Source organism: Corvus cornix, chromosome 1 (genome assembly GCF_000738735.6).
Source record: "Corvus cornix cornix isolate S_Up_H32 chromosome 1, ASM73873v5, whole genome shotgun sequence".
Taxonomy (NCBI): Eukaryota; Metazoa; Chordata; class Aves; order Passeriformes; family Corvidae; genus Corvus; species Corvus cornix.
In genome coordinates, this window is record NC_046332.1 from 85,153,662 (window position 1) to 85,176,089 (window position 22,428).

The window sequence follows — 22,428 nt, forward strand, 5'->3', positions numbered from 1 at the left end:
ATTGTCTTTTCGATGGAAACTGTCACTATCCATCCACTGCTATGAATGTTTTTCCTCCATGTGCTGTTTATGCTAATGCTTTTTTAACACCTGAACCTTTTATTGCTACCTTACTTATGTAATTAGTTTAAAAAACACCAAATTATGTTAAGCATAACAAATGCTTGTCAGCAGCTGAGCTTCAATATCAGAAAAGTATCAAATTATAACAAATAAGGGCATGCTCAGATAGGTTTATTTAATCAAGTTCTCAGTTTAAATTGTGATCATTCATTCATTGTACCGTACTATTTAATTGTTACAGCTCTTTCTCAGCTAAGTATATTTTTTCTTCACCTTTTTTTGCCCATTATTGGATGTTCATGTCCACTGTTAACCTGTGCCAAGGTTTAAGACACTTCTTACAGGGCATATAACAAATTGGGCAGATTTGTAACTACTCTATAAATATATATTAATATGGTATTTTGCTTTGATTACTGTGGTGTTTCCTGTGAAATTATATTGATTTAACCACAACAGACTTCAAACAATAGGTGTGAAAGGAAAGATTGGTTTGGGATGAGTCACCTCCCAGCAAATGCTTGAGGTCTATTAAGCAATAATGCAGAAATCTTTACTTAGAAGATTTTTGCCTCATATCCAGCTAGTCTATAAAAATTGGCTTGGAGCAATACCAAACAACACCTACCTGCATAACAACCAAAGGAGTATGTTTTGGGAAAAGGGACTGAAATGCAAGAATCCTTTTGGATGCCTGAATACCATTTCTTTTGTGTCTTTGCAGGTGGCAAATACAGATGGACAGGGAGGGATCCTTGTCAACATTTTAAGCTATTTCAAATTTGTATTTTTCTCGTTCTGGAGCGAACCTGAGAGACTGCTATAATTTTTTCATTTTTTTTATTAGGCAGAGAGAAGAGACAGGAAGAAAAATGCAGGCATATTCTCACCTATGTAAAAGCAGTCATTAGCTGAGGTGTTAAGACATTAATGTGCTATTTGGCAAACTAAAGCTGAGATTCATCTAGTTCAGTGAATAAACTTGCACTTTAGTCTTGCACTTAGTCATTCTGCATTAGAAAGTCCTTACAGAATGTTCCTAAGTGACTAAGTCCCAAGATCTTTAAACTTCCATTTAAAATTCTTTTTCTTTCTTTGGTACTTTGTTCCTACTGTTAAAACAAGAAGTATTTAGTTTTTGGAAGGCTATTTTTCAGTATATGTGCCAAAGTTATGAACTTCTGATGAGGAGTATTAAATATATTGAATCCAAATCTTTTGTAGAATGACTTTTCACTAATCAGGGACTTCTATATATGAGTTTGGTTTGACATTCCCTAGTGATATAGGAATATGGGGCACCTGCTATGAGGTACCCATGAATGATCCTGTCCTTTCCTAGGAAAAAGTTCCAGCTTCACAAATGAGCCTGCACTCATAATAATGGAAGACAGATGTACTGAATCCCTCCAGGTCTCCTTAAGTCTCCTTCAGTGGTGAACCAGTGTCATGACAATGGATCAATCTCTCTTGCGCTTTTCATTAGTCATAGCTTTGATGGACCAGGTACTGGGTAGGGATGTGGAATCCATGAAGTTCCTTCAATTTTTTGAACCCAGAGATACAAAAATCTGGGCAGTTTCATAGCTAACAGCCGTGTTCTCTGACTGAGGGAAGAGTGTTTGGAGGATGACATCACAGACCTCTGCCTATAGAGACTTTGCCACTGACTGATAGGAGTTAAAAGAAACCAGTCTCATGGGGTAATGGCTTGTTTGACTTGTACATGAATTCGTTAAATATTATGCAGAGATGGTGGCAGTTCAGAGTCAAGGATGCTAATGGTGCCTTTTCTGCATTAGAAAGCCATGATTTTTGTCCCATATTCCAGGGATGTGGCAGTCTTGCCAGTCCCAGTTTTTCTGGTTGTGAGCTCCCAGCTGACTGTGGAAAAAGCTACTGCAATTGCAAAGGTGTCTGGAAAGTTACACTGTTTTGTTCCTTCACGGGTGGGAAGCTTCAAGAAGACAGGCATCAGTTCATTTATGAGATGTCCCCAACACTGCCTCTGTGCTGCTGGATAAGGTCCTCCACTCATCCCCTAAAACAATACGCAGTGCATGTCATCCAGACTTGGAACAGGGAGAGGGGATGGGCTGCACAATCAGCATAGTAACTCAGAACTGGAGTGAGAGAGGACAGTCTTCTGTGCGAGGTGACTGCACCCTTGGGCTGAAGGCACTGTAGATGTGAAGCTCCAACTCTCTCAGTTTTCTGTTATGTGTAGTGTTTTGACCCAGGAACTACTTAAGAAATGGAAGAAATACAAAATTCCATTAGAGCCTGAGTTTTGACTTAGGTGCATAGCTGAAGGGACTCAAACCAGAAAAACCTGCAGACAGCTCTGTAACTGTGATGTTGTGTTTCCTTTAAAAAAATCTAGGTGATGTATTGTTGTCCAAAACTTCCTTTCAGTTTCTGTGTTTGTACTAGTGAGATAATCAGATTCATAATGACTTGCTTCGTGTATAGAAAAAAAAAAAAAGAAAAAAATATTAATGCCTAATTAATGGATCTTGAGACAAAAAGTTTCATTTCATCTGTGTTTGGATAAATTTGACTGCTTCATGTAAAGTTTCATATTTGACAGCATTAAAATTTATGGATGACTTAACAGTCAGTAAACTTTGAGAGGATGTGAAAAGTGGAAAGTGAAGATTGATATTTTAGAAAGGGGAATAGAATATCAGTGTATCTGAACCAGCACTACACAGAATTCTAGGAAATAAACTATTTTATGAATTGAAGTAATGAAAACCAATAAGGAAAATGGTTTCCTAGAAAAAATTCTAGGCATTTTCAAGAGATTCTATGTATCCATGTAGGTAAATTAGGATTCTTCCTTACTCTAAAACACAACACATTATCTGCAGTCTGAAGAACAAAACATAAATATTTTCAGTTATTTTAAGATGGGCATATTTTAAAGTGCAAAATATTCATGTCTTTAAACAGAGTGAACGTATCGATGATTTTCAGCAGCCTTCAGCAACATGGAGAAGACTTCTCTCTTACTAAAAAATTCTGAAACTACAAAAATCAGATCAGTGTTTTATTTGAAGTGCCTTCCCTGAAAATACCTTTTCAGTGCAACACTGTTGTTGGTCAAATTCTTCTCTGCTCTAGACAAGGGTAAAATCTGGTGTAACCCACAATCAAAAATGTCAGTACCATATGGAATTCATGTACTGAAGTTGCTAAACTGAAAACTCTGTGAAGAGGGCAGAACACAGCATGTATGTTTTGCTACAGAGGATGCTGTACAAAGAGAATTCCCTACAAGAAACAGTGCAATGGGTTTCTGCATGCACTTAGCTCATCATAGGTTGAGTACTTTTATTGTTTCTGTCTTGCCAAAATTCTGTTTTTGTTACATTAAAATAGAGCATTGGAAATGCATGAAGACAAAACAGTTTTCAAAATATCTTCTAATTGCTTATTTCAAATAATTTGTCCTGTATGCAAAGAAAATGAACTGCCCCAAAATGAGATGAGGGGGTTGAAAATTGCCCAATTAACTGTAATCCCAGGACTTTTCCCTTCCCTTTAAATTCAAAAGTGAAGATCCAGCTCCCTAATTAAATAGATGTCTGCATGAGTGAGTGTTTACTGCATTTCTTTGCATAAACATGCCTGGAAACTGTGATAGCTATCTGCATGTGACAGGAAAATAAATAATTTCTTGTCACCGAGTAAAGAATGTACTGTAAAAAAGTATTGTAGAATTATAGCATGACTATTTCACTTGGAAGAGACCTACAAATATCATCCAATACAACTGCCTGAGCAAATCAGGACTGACCAAAAATTAAAGCCTGTTATTAAGGGCTTTGTCCAAAGGACTCTTAAACCCCGGCATGGACCACCTCTCTAGGAACGTTTTTGACCACCCTCTCAGTAAAGAAATGCTTCCTAATGTCCAGTCTGAATGTGCTATGATACGGCTCTGAGCCATTGCCCTGTATTCTGTCACTGGATCTCAGGAGAAGAGCTCAGCACATCCATTTTTAATTCCCCTCCTCAGAAAGCTGTAAATGAAATCACCCCCTCAGCCTTCTCCAAACTGGACCAGCTCGAAGTCCTCAGCTGCTCCTCATAGGACATGCCTTCCAGCCCTGTCACCAGCTTTGTTGCTCTCCTCTGGACATGCTCAAGGACTTTCATATAGTTCCTCAAGAGAGTCAACAGCACCTCCCAGTTTAGTATCACCAGAAAACTTGCTAATGGTGCATTCAACTCCTGTTTTGAGATTGTTGATAAATACTTTGAACAGACCTGGCCCTAGAACCCTGAGGAACATTACTGATGCCTGGTCACCAGTCACCTGTGACCCCATTCACTGCAACACTTTAGGCTCTGCCCTTCAGCCAGTTTTTTACCCAGTGCACTGTGAACCTGCTCATCCCACAGATGGACAGCTTGTCCGTGCTGTGAGCAACAGTATCCAAATCCTTACTAGAATCCAGAAAAACTACATTCACTACCTTGTCTTCATCCACGAGGAGGGTGACTTTATTATAGAAGGAAATCAAATTGGTTAAACAGGACTTTCCCACTGTGAACACCTGTTGGCTGTGCCTGATGATTATATTGCTCTTTAAATGCCTTTCAGTAGTACCCAGTATGATTTTTCCTATGTTTTTTCCAGGATCTGAGGTTACACTAACAGGTCTGTGATTCTCTGGGTCGTTCTTCATGCTCTTTCTGGAATAACACTGACAAGCTGCCAGCCAGCAAGGACCTTCCCAGGTCCCCAAGACCCTTTGTAGATGATTGAGAAGGGTTCTGCCATAACATAAGGTTTCTTCAGTACTCTGGGATGAATCCCATCATGTTCCCTGGACTTGTGAACATTCAGCTGATACAGCTGGTCCTTTTACAGTTTCAGTGTCCTGAATTTTGAGTTTGAAAAATACTTTGTGGGAAACTCTGTGAACTTGGACTGTATGTAAAATGCTGTGTTGCCAGCGGCAAATCTAATCTGTGTTGCCAGCTGCAAATCTAATATATACAGATACACCTGGGAGTTGCTTAAAAAACACCCAGATAATGTTCTATCATGAAAATTTCATAAACCAGAAGCTTGGCTCTTATATTTCTCACATTTTAGTTTTTGAATGGCAAGGGGTTTTTCATGTTGCATATCCAGCTTTTTTTGCCTGCAGAATAAATGTATTGATGCTCTACTGATGCTCTGTATATCACTCTATTAAACCTCTGATATTTCTCTTCCTTTTTCAACAGCTGAACTCTCAATGACATCCTTTGACAGGCAGACACTAATTTTTAAGGCCTGGACTTTCCTAATATTGTCATTTAAATAGTCATGAATTTCACCTTAGAATTTTAGGTCACATGATGTTATTACCAGTATGCTCTTTAGTTTAATTGACATGTTTTATCAGCTATACATGCTGAATCCATCTGTTTATATTTTTCTTTTATTACCAGAAGTAAAATGACAGCCAGAGTAAATCCCTCTTTTACCTGAGTTTAAATACTATTTCCTCAATATAGAGCAACAAACAATTTCTGTGAACCATTTGGCTGACAAAGTGACTTAGTCTCTGACAGGTCTTAGTTAGAAAGTAAATAATTTTTGGCCCACTGTTTATTACCTCTAAAACTATCAGACACTTTTCTCTTGCAGTGCTGAATGTTTCATATGTATCTCATGTTCTTGATGCCAGCTTTATTTTTGAATTTTCCTTGCCTTCTGCCCTTCCAGAGTTTTCTATGATGTCCTGAATTTCACTGCTTGATAAAAGTGTAAGACTAGGCTGTAGCTGTCTGCAGAGACAGAGCAATCATCAACAGTTTTGGAAGCGACAAATAGTTTGTTTTCTATTAATGCATATTCTCTGCAGTTTTCACAGAAGGTATCTTTGCCACAGGCAGTTCTTAGCACAGTGTGTGTTGTGAAGTAGAGCAGCAATGAATCCCTAAAATAACAGTGTGAATTGATGTTTCATTGACATTTTGCACAAATAGACAAACCAGACAGTATCATAGGAGCGTGGAATGCTTTAGGTTGGAAGACCTTAAAGATCATCCAGTTCCAACCCTCCTGCCATGGGAAGGGACACCTTCCACTAGACCAAGTTTTTCAAAGCCCTATCTAACCTGGTCTTGAACACTTTGTCCATGTTGATGACAAAAGTGTTAAATGGCACCAGTCCCAATATCAATCCCTGAGGAATGACACTTGTCAATGGGCTCCACTTGGACATTGAGCCATTGACCACAACTCTTTAAGTATGACCATCCAGTCAATTCCTTATCCACCAAGTGGTCTGTCCATCAGATCCATGCCTCTCTGACTTGGGAGAAAGCCATCAAATTTGCCAGGTATCATTTGTACTTAGTGAAGCCATGTTGGATGTCATCAGTCACTTCCTTCTTTTCCATTTGCCTTAGCATACTTTCCAGGAAGATCTGCTCTATGACCTTGCCAGGTACTGAGATGAGACTGGTTGACCTGTAGTTTTCCAGGTCTTTCTTTTTCCCTTCTTAAAAATGAGGGTTATGTTTTCCCTTTTCCAGTCACTGGGAACTTCACTACACTGCCATGACTTCTCAAATATGATGCATTGTGGCTTAGTCATTTCATCAGCCGGTTCCCTCAGGACCTGCAGATATATCTCATGAGACCCCATGGACGTGGGCACCTTCTCTTTCCTTAAATGGTCTCAAACCTAATCTTTTCCTACAGCAGGTGATTCTTCATTCCCTCAGTCCCTACCTTTGCCTTCTGTGACTTGAGCAGTGTGGCTGGAATGCTAGCTGGTGAAGACTGAGACAGAAAAGTTATTGAGTACCTCAGCCATTTCCACATATCCTGGATAACCAGGTCTCCTATCTCCTTCTGGAAAGGACCCACATTTTCCCTAGTCTTCCTTTTATCACTAAGATACCTACAGCAGCTTTTCTTGTTGCTCTTGATGTCCCTGGCCAGACTTAATTCTGTCACGGCTTTATCTTTCCTAACCTGATCGCTGGGTGCTTGTACAATCCCTCTGTATTACTCCCAGGACACCTGTCCTTGTAAGCTTCTTTTTTCTGTGTTTGAGTTTGTCCAGGAGATCCTTTTTCATCCATGTAAGGCTCCTGGCATTTTTGCGTGATTTCTTCTTTGTCAGGATGTGCTTCTGAGCTTGGAGGAGGTGATCCTTGAATATTAACCAGCATTTTTGGGCCGCTCTTTACCCGCTGAATTCTATTGCACTGCACAGCTATAGGACCTGGTAACTTGCTTAAGCTACTCTGGCACAATGAGGGTGTGTGTGATTACTTGTACAAGTGTTATCTTTGGAAAGCAGAAATAGCTGAGAGGGTTTCACTCTCTGTGTGTCTGCTGCCATCCCAGGAGGAGACGCTCACTGATAGAGCAGTACCAGTGCCCCTCCTCTGGTCTCCTCTCTGCGTATCTAGTGCACTGGTGGGGTGTGGGGCATTGTTTGCTCTGCACTCAGAGCTGTCTGGCAACAGCGTTAGGACTGACCTCAACAACAAGACACAAAATTGTTTGTAAATAAATATAACTTAATTTTGGATTGCATACCATGTTCTAGCTGTGACAGTTTGAGAGAAATAAAGTTTGTGATGAGAAATGGAATCTTTCTTTACTATTTCATGCAAAACCAGACAAGATGTTGGGCATGCTGAGCCTTCTTTAGGCCTTAAAATAGAAAAAGACATCTTCAGGCAATGTAAAATTCAAGAATAATTGTTTAGAAATTAGCTCATCTAGGCTAATCAATAAGAGGATTTAAGAGGGATGAGTAGCACCACGGGTGGGAGGAATGAGGAGAGTTGTAGTTCTTCATAAAGCCTATATATTGCTCCATACCAAAAGAACACATGCAGTCAATAAAGGTGAGCATCACTCAGCCATCAAAGTTAAAGCATTTTTCAGGAAGCAGAAGAGATCATACCCCGTGAGGGTGAACTGTGAAATACATTAAAATGACAAATTGGAGAATTAAATGTCATAACTATTCACTACTGAAACTCCTAGACTCTGAGAAAGCACTAATTTTCAGACATATCACAGTTATTTTCTTAAAACTCTTCCTGCTTCATGTCTTACTGTTCCACATTTGCTTATTCTTTCTCTTTCCCTTTCGGTCCCATAAACCTCTGTATACATTGAACACAGGATAATACTATTGTCACCTCTCCCCTTCCCAATAACTTTCTCTCTACAGGTACCGATTACACCATTCTTTCAAACCAAGTGGTTACAATATTATGTTGAACTCAAACCAGTTTTGTGAACTAAGGTGAGGTTGTTTATCTTTGAAGAATGTTACTGGCTGAGAACTGGTGCTAGATCTGGCTAGAAGGCCTGCCTGCTGTATTTTTGGGCTCCATACCAATTGTCTAATGAAGTCTATTATGCCTTTCTCTCTTCTTCAACCACAGATTCCTGTGCTTCTCAATCTGAGTAAAGATCCAGATGTTAACTTGCCTATGAAACCATTAATATTCTCATTGGCCATGGGTGCATGCCTTGGAGGTAAGAGTTTATGTGAGAAAGCTGACATAAGGTAACAGCTATGCAATTATGGGATGTATAAACTGGCACAATAGGTTCAATCTTTTTACTATGCAAGGCATATGGAGGGCCTGATTCAGCTCCTTTAACTTCAAAGCACTCCTGGATGAGGATCCCAGTCAGTTGCTGCTGCTACAATAGGATTTTTGCAGTCTGTGTTTGAAGTCTGTATCTGCATAATCTACAGACATACAAAGAAACAGTCCAGATGGTGCTTATAGGGTTCTGATCTTTTGTGAGGGAAAAGACAAAGATACATTTGGCTTTCAGAACAGAAAGCCATCATTGCTCATTGAAAAGATGCAGAAAATGTATAATAGCTGAGATCTGAATGCTTGATTCAAAATCTGCTGAAGTCACTGGAAAGTTTTCTGGCTGATTTACAGAAATAATTTGAGTATCCATTTGCTGACCTATTTATCACTCCTTATTGTAAGGAAACTACTTTTGAAGTCCTTGGGAAATGTACTTTTAATAATGAAGCTAACAGGCATTCTTCTAGTGCCCATCTTGATATTAACTGGGATTTTGTGTATTGTCAGTACATCACCACAAAACAAGGAGATGTTTTCATGACTGTTTTTATTTTTTTTTTTTAACTGAAAAGATAGCATATATGTACTGTAGGCCCTGGATTTTCTCTCTATTTGTTATAAAAATAAGAGAGAATAACAGTCCAGTAGTTTTCAAATTAATACTTAAAAGGATTTTTTTACATTTTGGAAATGGCTTGTGCAGATTTTACAGTATGATGTTTCCAAATAGCAAGTCCACTAAGTGCCATTAAAATGTGTAAGTTTTCAATGAGAAGTGAAGTTAGTACTATCTTTTTACTAAGAATTTTCATGCTAATTACGTTGTATTGGCTGTGTTTTGATCCCTAAATATTTAGGTAGTTAAGTTATATAAAGTTAAAATTAATAACATGATGTTCCACCATAGATCCACCCCTTCTTCCCCTCCATGCCCCTCCAAACAGTTCGTGTGATTCCACAGGGATAACTAAAACCAGTTTTGTGTGCAATACAAGTTTGGGTTTGTCTATTCAGCTAAGTGATTGCTAGTACAAGTGACCTTAATACCTAACAATGATTATAGTGATGTAATTTACAGATTGAATTTTAAGAGCATGTTGCAAAGGCAGGACAATTTGTATCAGACACCAGTTATTCATTTGAGAACTATCTCTTTGTGCTCATCATTATTCATCATTATATTGTGACTTGAATCTGTTCCTCTTTAAAACCAGTGATTGGAATAATCACCATATCTTTATATGGATGTTTGCCATAAAAATATTGTCTTCTTCACATTTTGATAGGACTCAGAGTTCTTAGAGGTCTTTTTCAACTTAAATGACACTATGATTCTGTGAATTTGTTCATCACTGAACATACTCTCATTTCATTAAATTTTCAGATTAAAAAAAAAGCATAAGGAATATAAAATTAGTCAGATTATGCTGATGTATTCTAAGTGGGAGGGGCTTTACCAGCCTTGGAACCTTTACCAGTCTCAGCTGATTTTCCTAAACTATCAGTTATCATCTTAACCCAAATTCCTTTAATTTGATTTGTTGAAGGGCTGCCTGGATTTCGAGAGACTTCTGTGTGTATGCAGTATGAGACAAAAGTAAAAATGTAAGCAGTAACATGAGAATGATTTTAATTAAAGAGATTAGAGATCCACAGGAGGTGCCGAGGTGTTCAGATATGCTCCATACAAATATTTGGATAAAAGGTTAGATCATTATTAGCAAAAGCTTAAATTCTCCCCACTGTTCTCTACTAGGATAAAGCTGAGCATATGCTGAGTTATACTGGCAAATGTGTTCTAAGGAGTGTTAGCCTGAAATTTAATATGCTTCTGATCTTTCATTGTCCAAAAGCTAATGGACAGGAGCTTATTGTTGTAGAATGAGTGTGTAAAAGCTTTAGCTTTAAAAGATGCAGCCTTGAAAATTGGGGCAAAAGGGGCTTTTCTTTCTTAAAAAAGGAAGTGTTGATGTTCCTTAAACATTATTTCCAAAAGAGAATTGTCATCATCTCTGAAGTGTGTGAAGGAATCCTCAAGGTAGGCTAACGCAATTGTGGAAGGAGTAGATGACAATGATACCATTACTGCCTGGTGCTTAGGGCAAAAGATTGGATCTTATCACTGCTTTTGCAACCAAGGGAACTTGGCAAACAAGACATTTTGAAGAAGAGTCTTATGAAATAATATATTACAACTACATATTTTGGGGTTAGCTGTTTACTACAGAAGCTTCATTTCGGGTAATTTAACAACATTTCTGGAGTTCAGGGTAAACACTGGTAATGTGTCTGTAAAGGGAGCGCCACTTTTGTGCCTGTCTTGGAAAATACCATTCATTTTCTCCTAAACAATTTCCAGTGGTTGCAGTTACTTTTTTTTCTATTGCCACAAAGTGCACAGGCAGCTAGTTTGGAAGAATGATAGGATGAGAAAAGGCAGTAATTTTCCTTCATTGCTTTAGCTGTTGTCCTGGAAATGAAAGAAGGATGGAGTCAGTCTCAAATAAGATGAAAAGACCTTTGACAGTATAACTGCCACATTGTTGTCACTGTCTCCCAAAAGAGAGCTGCTGCTGCTAAATTTCTGTCTTTCATGGCCTTGTGCTCAGACAAAAGGAGTACAGAAATACTGCACAGATGCTCCTTGTTCTGTGAAATGTGTCTCTGAAGGTGAGAAGGGATGAAAAACCCTGTCTCTTAACCAAGAAACCCAAGGACAATGATGACCATGACCAGTTCCTGGTGAAAGTGCCACAATTTTGAAGTCTTTGGATATTCCTCAGAGTTGGCCTGTTCTTTTTGGCAGAAATTTTCTTGTTCAGGTCAGGTCAATCTACACAGTTAAGAAATAAACATGATAATTTTCCAGGGGATCTGGTTCTGGAAATTTAGATCTACATTTTTCCCAGCTATCTTTAAGAACTTAAGTTGTAAGTTAGGAGTCTGGCTGCCCCAGCCTCCATGTTTGGTGATGGAGATACTGGAATGTCCGAAGTGTTTATTCATCCACTGACATTGCCAGATGATCTCTGCAGAGCCCCTCATGTGACTGAGAGGGGTTCCCAAAGACAGGTCATATGAATTCAGGCTTTTGGGACTTTTGAGTAGTCAAAGCTTCTGGATGCTGAGCCACCCTATTAATTCACATCTGTCTGGGCATTAGTGGTCAGGCTGACTAAGTATCTGGAAAAATTGTGTTCCTCATGGAGTTTTTTTTATGTGATCTGCCAGTATTTCAATTACATGTTAACAATGAACATGTAACAATTAACATGAAGGCAAAGAAAACAGGAAATACAAAAGGTACTAAAGGAAGTAAAGAAAGAGGAAACTTCTGAGGCATTCTGATGAATCTGTATCTGTATTATTTTTGCATGAGAAGGCACTGACTAAAGCTTCATTCATTAATGTTTTGTATTCTAGTACTTGATGGAATTATAACACTTTGGAGACTGAGTTTTTTGTAGACCTTCCGATAGTGTCTGGGGAATGCTGCCCTGAAATTCTGGAGAGCAAATGAAGGTTGCTAGCTACAGCCATTTCAGAACAAGAGGAACTTTAATTGCACTTTTTATATTGTCTCATGACTTTTAAAAGGGCATAAAATAAGGATTCAACTTAAATTGAGTAAGCGTACAGTCAGAAATTCACCTATTAAGATTGTTCAATTGTGTAGAACTGGGCTATTTACTGAGCTGAAGATGTTATAGATAAGATATTATTTGAAGGGTTTTTCCACATTTGACATTTAAAGAACTGGCATTTATTTGCAATTTTATCTCTCTCTTTTTTTCTTTTTTCATGATTTATGAACAGTATGCTTTTGAAAAAAGAAAGAAAAATATCAAATTAATTTTTGAAAGTTCCTACCTTCTGAGATCTCAGTTGCTAACATAGCAAAGTGCAAAACCTCTGCTGCAGTGACTTTTAATATGGTCCAGAGGGGATATTTTTTACAATGTCTAGTTTTGCACTATTTTTCCTCTCTGTATGTTTTCCTGAAGGACAACACCTGAAAATCATTGCTGTTACAATTCTGCAGAAATAGGCAGTTTCTAGGATGCTCAGTTGTGCTATTCTGGCCACACAACTCAGCTGTAGGCTCTATGTCAAGACAGGAGGTAGGAAGAGAAGATTGCTGGCACTTTTCTTCTAACCTTACAGGGTCAAAACCCAGGTGTGAATATAATTCATTATCCACTGGACATTGTGCTAATTACTGCTATTACAGCTATCCCACAGCGTAGCTAAACAGTGGGATTTCTCTCAATAGTCCAGTACTGTAGCTATTCTGCCTCTCAGCAGCCCTCCTTAGGTCTCTGGTGAAGATGGGGCCTTGCACAGTGGAGTAGCACTGATTTACTATTCCTGTTGATTCTGCTGAATAAAATCCTATACTAGTTTTAAAGCTTCAGACACACTGAAGGTATAAAGCTAAAAATACTGTTTATATTCATAAAGAAACCCTCCTTCTCTGCAATATGAAGAAAAGTATATCCTTCAGAAAGCATAAATCATATTAAATATATGATAGTTAATGTTATGAAAAACTCTAGATACTTTATGGTTCTTTTATGGTTACAATAGATCAAATTTGTATAACGCTTTTCAATTTGAAAGATTAAAAAAGTCTACCAAAAATTGAATGCATGGTGTAAAAATATAGCTGTTATTTAAGAAGAGCACGATTCAACTTTGGTTTTGAACTTTATTGTTGTATAAAATGTGTAATTGAAATGGTAGGAAAATTTTTTGGAGACAATATACCTACCTGAACTTGATTTTAAGCAGGACACAAATACTGGAAGTTCCTATTGGTACTAAAAGAGTCTTTTAATGACAAGAAATCCTGGGGCTCAGTTCTATGTTTTATGGGCAAGACAGTACAGACTCAGAAAAATATTTTTTTATTGTTATAAAGCTCAATCCAAATCAAAGGGTGGTACTGTAGGGAATGAGAGCAGTCTTTCAAAAGATAAAGGATGTTGCTGCTCTTGACTTTGAAAGGCAGGAAAATCAAACAGGGAAATTTAGGAAATATATCACAGGTTTTCTTTAAAGACCGCAAGGCAGTCTTTAGCAGCATTATACCTTTAAATTTACACATCTAGAAGCATGTTTCTTATATGTCTTCCACTAATATCTAATTTACTTTCTGAGTGTACTTTGCATTGTTTCTATGATATTTGCAGTGGTGGAAATTAATTAACATTAGCTGCTGCCGATTAAATGGTACTACTCCTTTCTTGTTATTAAGGAAGAGCTCATTCAGATGTTACCTGAAAGATTTTGGGTTTTGTTGTAGCATGAAAAACACTGGATATAAACATGAGGACCCTTTTCCCACAGCTGATACTTGAGTGCCCAAACTGCCCTCTTGCTGTTGCCTGTAACATCCAGATCTGTAACCTCCTATAAAAATCCAGTGGCTGTTTTCCTTAGGTCTTTCATGACATTCAAGCTCTGGGTTATCTTCATGCTTTTTCGGTGTGACATTCTTAAAGCCCAGTAGAGCTGAAAAGTCCTTGGTGTGAGATCCAGGCTTTTTTCCAGACTCCCTGCAACTAAAGTATATTCTCTAATCTTTAGATTGCTAAAGAGTATCCTCTGTGGTATGGAAGACATATAGAAGAAAGTTTTGAGCCTAAAATGTAAAACCAGCCAAAACTGAGTGTGTCCATTTGACAGACATATCTTTGTCTGGATGAAGACAATGTCAGAGAGCAATTTGGTTTTAGGATACTGAGTTAATAGGGAAAATAACCCCCCTATTGAAGCCAGTATATTTTTTTCAGCAAGGACATTTTTCTAAGCTTGGAAAGTGTTACCTTGGCAGATATGCATATATAGATGTATGTATGTCATTAAGGGTGAAATATGAAGTATATGGGGTAAAGGATGCTGTTTCAGCTGCACTGGTGAGGATTTATAGTTCGGTTGGTAAGTCTTAGATTTTAGAATGGAAATAAGACAGCTATGTGTAATATGTAATATTGATTTAGAAAATAAATTTATACCAAACACCAAAATCACTTGATTATAATGCTAGCATTACTGATAACTTTGAAATGCTTCTATTAATGGTTTTCAATCTGTGTAAAATAACTGCAAGCTATAAAGTTCTGCAAATTAGATATAGGATAATGATCACACATGGCATTGGGGCTCCTACAAAGTATATGTGGAGATATGTTTAATTTTCTTTACTTGCTTCGTGCATTTCTTTGTCATAAATGACAGAAGGTTCTTTCCAGAAGCCTTAGCCACTTCTGTTTTCAGAAATATATGGAATATACAAGACTGTGTTGTATCAGTGAGTTGCTGCAATATGAGAATACAGACTCTGAATAGCTGTCAGCAGAAGAAGTATATTCTGTTCAAATGTAGCACTTGGACTATCAGACAGAACAAGGCAGAGAAGCTACAGCAAGATTCAAAACACTTAAGTGCAGAATATAATACTGGATTATCTACTTTTCTTCCTCTGCAGACACTTTCCAAGCAATACTCCCTCTTCTGCACCTTGAGGAGGAAAAAAATCTTGGTTTGCAATAATAATGTTGATTTCTATTGACAAATCAGACACTCTGTATGGCACTAAGGAAAGTTATAATCATACTCTAGATATTATTTATATAGATATTAATATATAAAAATAGATATAAAATATAAATATATATAGGTATTAATTTATATAGATAATAATCAATCAATTTAGCACAGCTTCAAAGTATATTATGATAAAGTTGAATAATGTCCTCTTATGCCAGGTTTCTGCATATGAAAGAGTTTTTCAATATTTGGTCCCCCTTAACATCACATGTGGCAAAGCTGTGAAATTGAGTTCACATAGTTTTAGTCTTTGAATCTAAAAATCAGAGATGAAATATGCGCAGCATTAAAAGCATTAAATGAAACCTACTTGAATATGTGTCTTAGGGCATAGGGGAATGGTGTGTCAGACTGCTAGCACTATCCATCATTATAATAGTTTATTTTACACTTGCACTGGGTAGGTTGACTTCGAGGAGGCTTTAGTGGTCACTTCAGGTTTTATGTGTTTTTTACAGATGTCTGGATTTCATAGAAGTTTATGGGTTTCTTTAGGTCATTAAAGTAACAAGTGCAGGATGTTCAGCAACTCACCTTATTTATTTCACACTTCTGGTAGAAAAATGGCAAATTTAAATTTTACCTTTTCTTCTCATAGCAAAAAGGAAACAACGAGCATTGACAATGCTTATACAACTATCCTGCTGGTGGTGTTGTAGTGGTGAGAAAAAGTGGTAAATTTCACCTGATTAAAAGCATTGGTTTGAATGCAGTTCAATGAACATTTTTGATAAGTGAACTCAAAACTTTCATTTATGTTCTTTCATTTTTTCCCCTATAATGTCCATATTTATGCATTTATGTAGAAACATACCATTCAAAATGTTTCCAAATCAGTAAAATAAATAATTTTGGTATAATAAGAGTACATTTTATCACAAATATCAGAATTAAATGAGTTCATGCATGCCTGTGACTTGATGTTCCTTTTAGGGACTGCTAATGGTTCAATTGGCCTTGATTCTCTTCTTCATTGACTGCAAAGTTTGATTATCTGGATTATTAATTTTTACACACAAAAAAATATTAAGATATTCAAGTCTTGCCCATTACTAAAAGATATTCAAGACTTGTGGACATTTAACAGATGAATATAAATGTGTTTATTTTTTTAATGAGGCAGATCTGTATCACTTCTTTGTGAAACTGAAAATTTATGAAAGCTATGAAGGCTGTCATCTATAAGGCTAATCAAAACCAGAACTGGTCAGTGTTCACTTTGGCAGACAGATTTGTTACATTTGCTCTGCTTGTGCTTTAAGTAGAAAAATGGAATATGCTATGGAAAGGAAGCCAGACACATCAGTCTACCTTTATTTAACAAGGTAAATTATATGGGAGACTGCAAAGGATTTTCTTTTAAAAATGGATTGGAAGCAAGAAGCTGGCTTCCTTCAGTAAGTTTTGCTTTTATACTGTAATGGAATGGTTCATTACAGCAAAAAGCAGGGCTGACAATCCTCACCCTAAAATTATCCATGACTCTGCAGAAAAGTCCTTGTTTCAGAAAGAGAATCCTTGTCTGGACAAAGCAGAACAGCTGTCCTGTGTAAAACCAGGCCTGTTGCAGATGCTTGTTAAAGGCTAGGGGAAAGCTGCTCTCAGGGCTTGTGTTGGCATGAAAATAGGGTAGTCATTTTACTTCTGCATTAGCTGACCAGAGATACAGGAGAGAGAAAATGCAGAAGGCCTCTTGGTTAAGCACAGGTATAGCTTGTTCTCCACTGTCAGAGCATGTGGAAGGGAAATGGTCTGTAATTCTCACAGCAAAACAAACTTTTCTGTTAGCCATCCACTTGGTTGTTAGCAAGGTATTATCTCCTTTATATTCGAAGAAGTTACTGTTCATGAAGTCTGCTCATGCTAGGCCAAACAGCTTTATTAGTGATAATCCCTTTGCTTTGATTTCTCAATGCTTTGAGTAATAAACACTAATCCTGCCAGGCACTTTGAGGTGATTCTCCAAGCAAACATATTAACACAGCAAACACAAGGATTAGGCTTGCTCTTGAGGGGGCAATACCAAAGGGACTCCTGGGAACTAACAGCATTTAGTTATAATAGATATAATAGATAGAACAACGTGCTGCTGACAAATAAAAATCAACAGCTGAGAATGAGTCTTGAAATGATGCATGTTACTGATTCAAACTCTCTCTCTTTTCTTGCTATGATTCTTATCTGATTTCCCAGCCCCTTCTTTCAGTAAGACTAATCGGTTCTCCCAGCATTGATTTTCAGTGCATTTCAGGTTATAGTGCCTTGGGCAAACTGTGTTTACTGAGGAAGAGGCTGTCTGGGCCCACGAGAGGTGCACTGTGTGTGGTGTGCAGGATCTGGGCTCAGATTTGGCAGTCTCTGAAGGGGTGATGCAGCGAAGGGCAATAGCTGAACACTGAGTTGCGAAGAAGTAGCTACAAACGGAAGCAGAAGGCTGGAAGAAGCAGGGCTGGTGGGTAGGGCAGGTATCAAATCAGGCTTACCAAACCTTGTCAACATCTTCCTGCTTGTAGCTCTAAGTTAGCTGGGGATGGAAAGGCACATTTTAATGTGTGGGGCTTGAATATTTCGTTATATATCTATCCTTAACTAAAACTCTTAAATACACTTGGAGCTGATTTCACATTTCCTAAAGATATTCAAAGTTATTTGCCTTGAGAAATATCAGAAAGAAACTTTTATATCACCTTTTCTAGACAGAAACAGTAGAAGACCTTCTACTCTGTTTCTGAAATGATTGTGCAAAGCTAGGGCAGCTCCATGGAAAAATGATTATGATCTGTGAGGATTCCTCTGTTGTTTTCTTCTATGTAGCACAGGCAACTAATTAGAATTATTTCTTTCATTGACAAAAAGGTCTCTCTTGAGTTCATGCTTATGAACTACTAAGCATAGCTAATATTGACAACAGTGCAGGTAGTCTGTCAAGAATAAGAGGAAAAACAGATATTCAGAATAAAATGTCATAGATATCACACACTACTGACATTAGAAATATAACATTTACTTCATTGTAGTGAATCCAGTTTCTCAGTAACCATTTACCTTGTGATAAAGGGTGAATAGGAGTCATCAACAAAGTTACAATAGGAGTCATCAAAACAGATTGGTTTTTGCAATGTTGTTGTTTGATACAGTTGGCCCATCTATTATTTTGTTCTGAGCATACAAACAAGTGAGCAGGAGTCTTTCTAATCTGGATTGTTCTTAAGATTGCAGATGATGTGAAGATGAAGTCAAGATTGGGTGAAGCCCTAAAAAATGCTTATTCGTAATTTGCACCCATCAGAATGAATTCAATGTATAGGTTTTTGTGTACATTAACCTAGTCTCAAGTTTTCCAAGATTCGGAGGATCAGTGTTGCTGTCTCATTAGTGAGTTAAACCTGTGCTGTGTAGACAGATGCTGCTGGGAGGTGAAACAAAAGTTTGCCTCTGTTAATTTGAGTGCAGTTCTTTGAAGCCTGCTGAGCCAGTGCCTAATTAAACTGCACACACGCTCCAAACAAATGAAAGAGAAATTCTGCTCCTCGCAGATAACATTTAAGGTGATGATTTCTTCTCAAGTGAAATCTACTTGGGGAAATCAATTCACTGCTGAAGCAGAAACTCCATAATACTTCATTATGTGAAGGCATTACTATAGCCCATACAGTATAGGAGAACTCGTGCTGTTGGGAGATCTCGACTGTATCTAGTCAGAGCCATGGGACAAGTGCAGTTTCAGTCTCATTTCTTTAATTTGATGCCAGAGCTACATATTCCTTGTCTGCAGTAACATTATTCTGAGAGTGATGACTGGTTGTGCTACACACAGAGCAGAAATCTCTTATGAAATGTTTGGATGTTGTAGACTAGTGATTAGTTTGGAACTGAAAACTCCTGAAGTGTTCCTGCTTGACTCTTCTAATAACATCAGCTGTATTCATTTGTTCTGTTTTCATCTTAAGCCACATGCCTGGTGTCTTGGCTTTCTCATGGCAGTACCTACCAAGAAAGTTGTTGTTCCAAGTTCAGTTTTGTATTTTTAAAAATGTGTTAAAGTAATAAGGGTATACTTTGAGGCAAAGAGAGGGCAAGGGAAATGAGCTGTGATGTTCCTAATGACCAGTGTTAGACACTATTTTTTAAAGGTTTCTGTTCCTCTAATGACGTTAATCATCCTTTCTCCACACTTAAAGCATGTGTGGGGGTGATTTTCTGTGTATGATAAGCTGAGGTTACAAATAGTCCTTGGTGTCTCACAAAGATGATCACAATAGTTTTATGATCAATAAGGATACACCCTTGTATTGATGTGCAGTTTCACCAACATCAGCAGAACTCCTCAGAGACAGGCAGGACCTCTGCACAGAGCTCCAGCTCCTTTGCAATGTCAAATCCTTAAAAACAGAGCAAGTAGGAAGCAGGTCACCTAGCACAGCTCCTAGGAAAACAGAAAAAGAAGGGAATAAAAAAAGCCATGGAGGGAGAATTAAATATATGAAATAAAATCTGGGACTAGAGGCAGTGGGAGCGGAATGCTTTTCTCATTTCAAGAAATCTCTAAGATTTCTGTGTTTTCCTTATTCCACAGTGGCATCTGCTCAAGAGCTGTTTGGGGCTGCTGATGAGAAAATAAAACCAGTCTATTGTTCTTAATAGGTGTTTCTTAGGCCACTCACCCGAGACAGTAGATACTGTTGTTCAGATCTCTGCTCCAGGATGAACATCTCAGTTTGCTGCCTAATGTTCTGGAATGAATAAGAATCATGCATTTTCTTTGCACTCAACAGGAAAAATCTTAGCCATACCAGGGCTTTTTATTGGAAAGCTTTGGCTTTCATGAAATCAACTAAACAAATAATAAAAAAAATCCTGAGTGACTTTTGGGGTTTAGTTTTTTTCCCAAAGTTGTTGCTGTGTCACTAGAACGACCACTCAAAACCATCTGAATTATAGCACTTCATTTTATTTGAATTTAAGAGTGTTCTATTATTTTTTAAGTATATTTTTAGACATCTGCTAATTTTGTGTGCACTTTCAGGTGCAGATGGCCATAACAGTACCATGTGTGAATACCTGGGGGAATAATTCTTCTGCCTTTATTCTGAGATACTTTTTGGTAGGCTGATCTCTGGGTGACCTGAAACATTTAGTAAATCAAAACAATTAACTGGAGCGTTAATTACATTATAATCTGTTTCTCTCAAAGTGAGACCAGAAGAATTTCCCTGGAGCTAAAATTTTTAACAGAACCAAAGTAAGAAGAGTAACTACATGCCAATGGGAGGAAAGGAGGGCTTGTGCTTAGAATAATGGATTGTTAATGTAGTTATGTATGGAAAAAGAGATGACTTGCCAAAGTATAAAAAAAAATTCTCTGAGATTATTACCTCCTTTGTTCAAGACTTCAGTTAAAGAACAGCATGTAGGAGTCACTAGCACTTCCTGAGTCGTGCCTTAGATCAGAAACGTTTGCAGAAGCCATCTGCTTTATGGAAGTCAAGTATGCAGCATGTATAAATCTGAGGTATAACTCATGGCAACGACATGGAAAATGGGCTGGTCTTTCTGAGCTCTGAATACCTGAGCTCAGATACATTGCCACATTGTTAAAAGTGTAAAGAAAATGAAGAAATGAATTAATTTCTGGAAGCGGCTTGGGAGAAGAGAAGTAAGGATAGATGCGCATTATAAATGTGGAAAATTATTTTTCTTTGGTGTGTTCTTCTCCTGTGCAGGCTTGTATAAGGTAATTTGGTGAAGTTCACTGAATGAAATTATGTTTCCTTATTTATTGAAGAACCATGGTGATTAGGTAAACAAAGTCTGTGATCCTTAGGAGAGAGATGTGAAACAGATTCATTCTCCTCCATGGTCACACTTAACTGTGTTTTAAATTTCTATTAAAATCCCCCAAACAAATCTTGCAAATTAATTAATTTATCTATAAATAAAACACTACATTTTCAAAGTCAGGTTGGCGTAAGGAAAAAAGGCATCCATTATTCTTAGCATCCTCAAACTATCTCATCTTTCTTTTCACCTCACCTGATGGCACCTTCTATTTATGTAAAACAAAAAATCAACAAGTTTATCTGAATGCAGTTCTCTGGTGATATTTTGGCAGTGTTATTGGCGCTGTGTTCCTTCCCTATTTTTCTGGCTTAAGTAGAATCAGAGAATAATAGCAGACTTACATTTCAAAGTGTGAAGCTATTTATAGGATGTGGAGATATTGACTGTATGTTTCTTTCCAAACCTATGCAACAGAAACTGATTTTTCATTTGTAATGAGTACATCTTAGTACTTTAATACAGAATAAACAGAGGAAGAGTAAGAAAAAAAGCACAACTATAAAATGGTCTTTGTTTTCTGAACTGCAGGTAATGGAACATTGATTGGAGCATCTGCAAATGTTGTTTGTGCTGGAATTGCTGAACAGCATGGTTATGGCTTCTCTTTCATGGAGTTCTTCAGGTACAATTTTAAACTTCTCACATTAGATCTGATTTTTTTTTCTCTAGGCAAACAGTGAATCTTCTAAGGAGAAAAATCTAGAGAAAGGGTCTATAAAATAGACTTGCGTTCCTAATTTGGTTTTGGCAACTGAAATGCAGATGGAAGACAGATCACTTTATTTTTGTATAATGTTGATAGAATTCATGAAGCTGGTGGGAGCACAGTGGAACTCCAGGAGAAACAAAGCCTCAGAAATTCCTTCTTTGATCACCCTCAATCTTTAGCTTTGTAGAAATTGTAAATTGTTGCCTTATTGTTAAATGCAGTTTAAACCTAGTTTCTCATATTCACATTTTAATGGACATTCTATCATCAGGAAAAACTGGAATGTCCTAATTTAGACTGAGTTGATTTTTACTCCCTGATCCCATGAGTAAACTATTTACCTAAAAGAAATTATTTGTTTTGACCAGCTGCTTAGGTACTATGAATGAAAGTGTGACGAGCAGCCAGTAATAACTCAAGTTGTTGCTTAATAATTGTTTAATTAATAATTAATAGATCTTTTTAATAGTGGAATTTTCTTTGCAGGTCATTCATCAGCAGGTTTTTAATGCACAAGGTGTACTTAATGCATACAACAGTTTAATATTTTTCCACAAACTTCCAGTTTTTGAGACTGTGGTTGAAAGATGTAAGTGGAAACTGGCAAAATG

General features: G+C 37.5%; 1 protein-coding gene across 10 annotated transcripts in view; it reads left to right on the plus strand.

The window, feature by feature from the left end:
* The window catches only part of OCA2 (OCA2 melanosomal transmembrane protein), a 191,840-nt gene that overhangs the window by 129,282 nt on the left and 40,130 nt on the right, over positions 1-22,428 (plus strand). For all 10 annotated transcript variants that reach the window (XM_019283069.3, XM_019283066.3, XM_019283070.3 and 7 more), the window contains 2 exons: positions 8,488-8,581; positions 21,637-21,730. In XM_019283069.3, the coding sequence (XP_019138614.3) occupies positions 8,488-8,581; positions 21,637-21,730 (188 nt within the window). The remainder of the gene's footprint in view (positions 1-8,487; positions 8,582-21,636; positions 21,731-22,428) is intronic.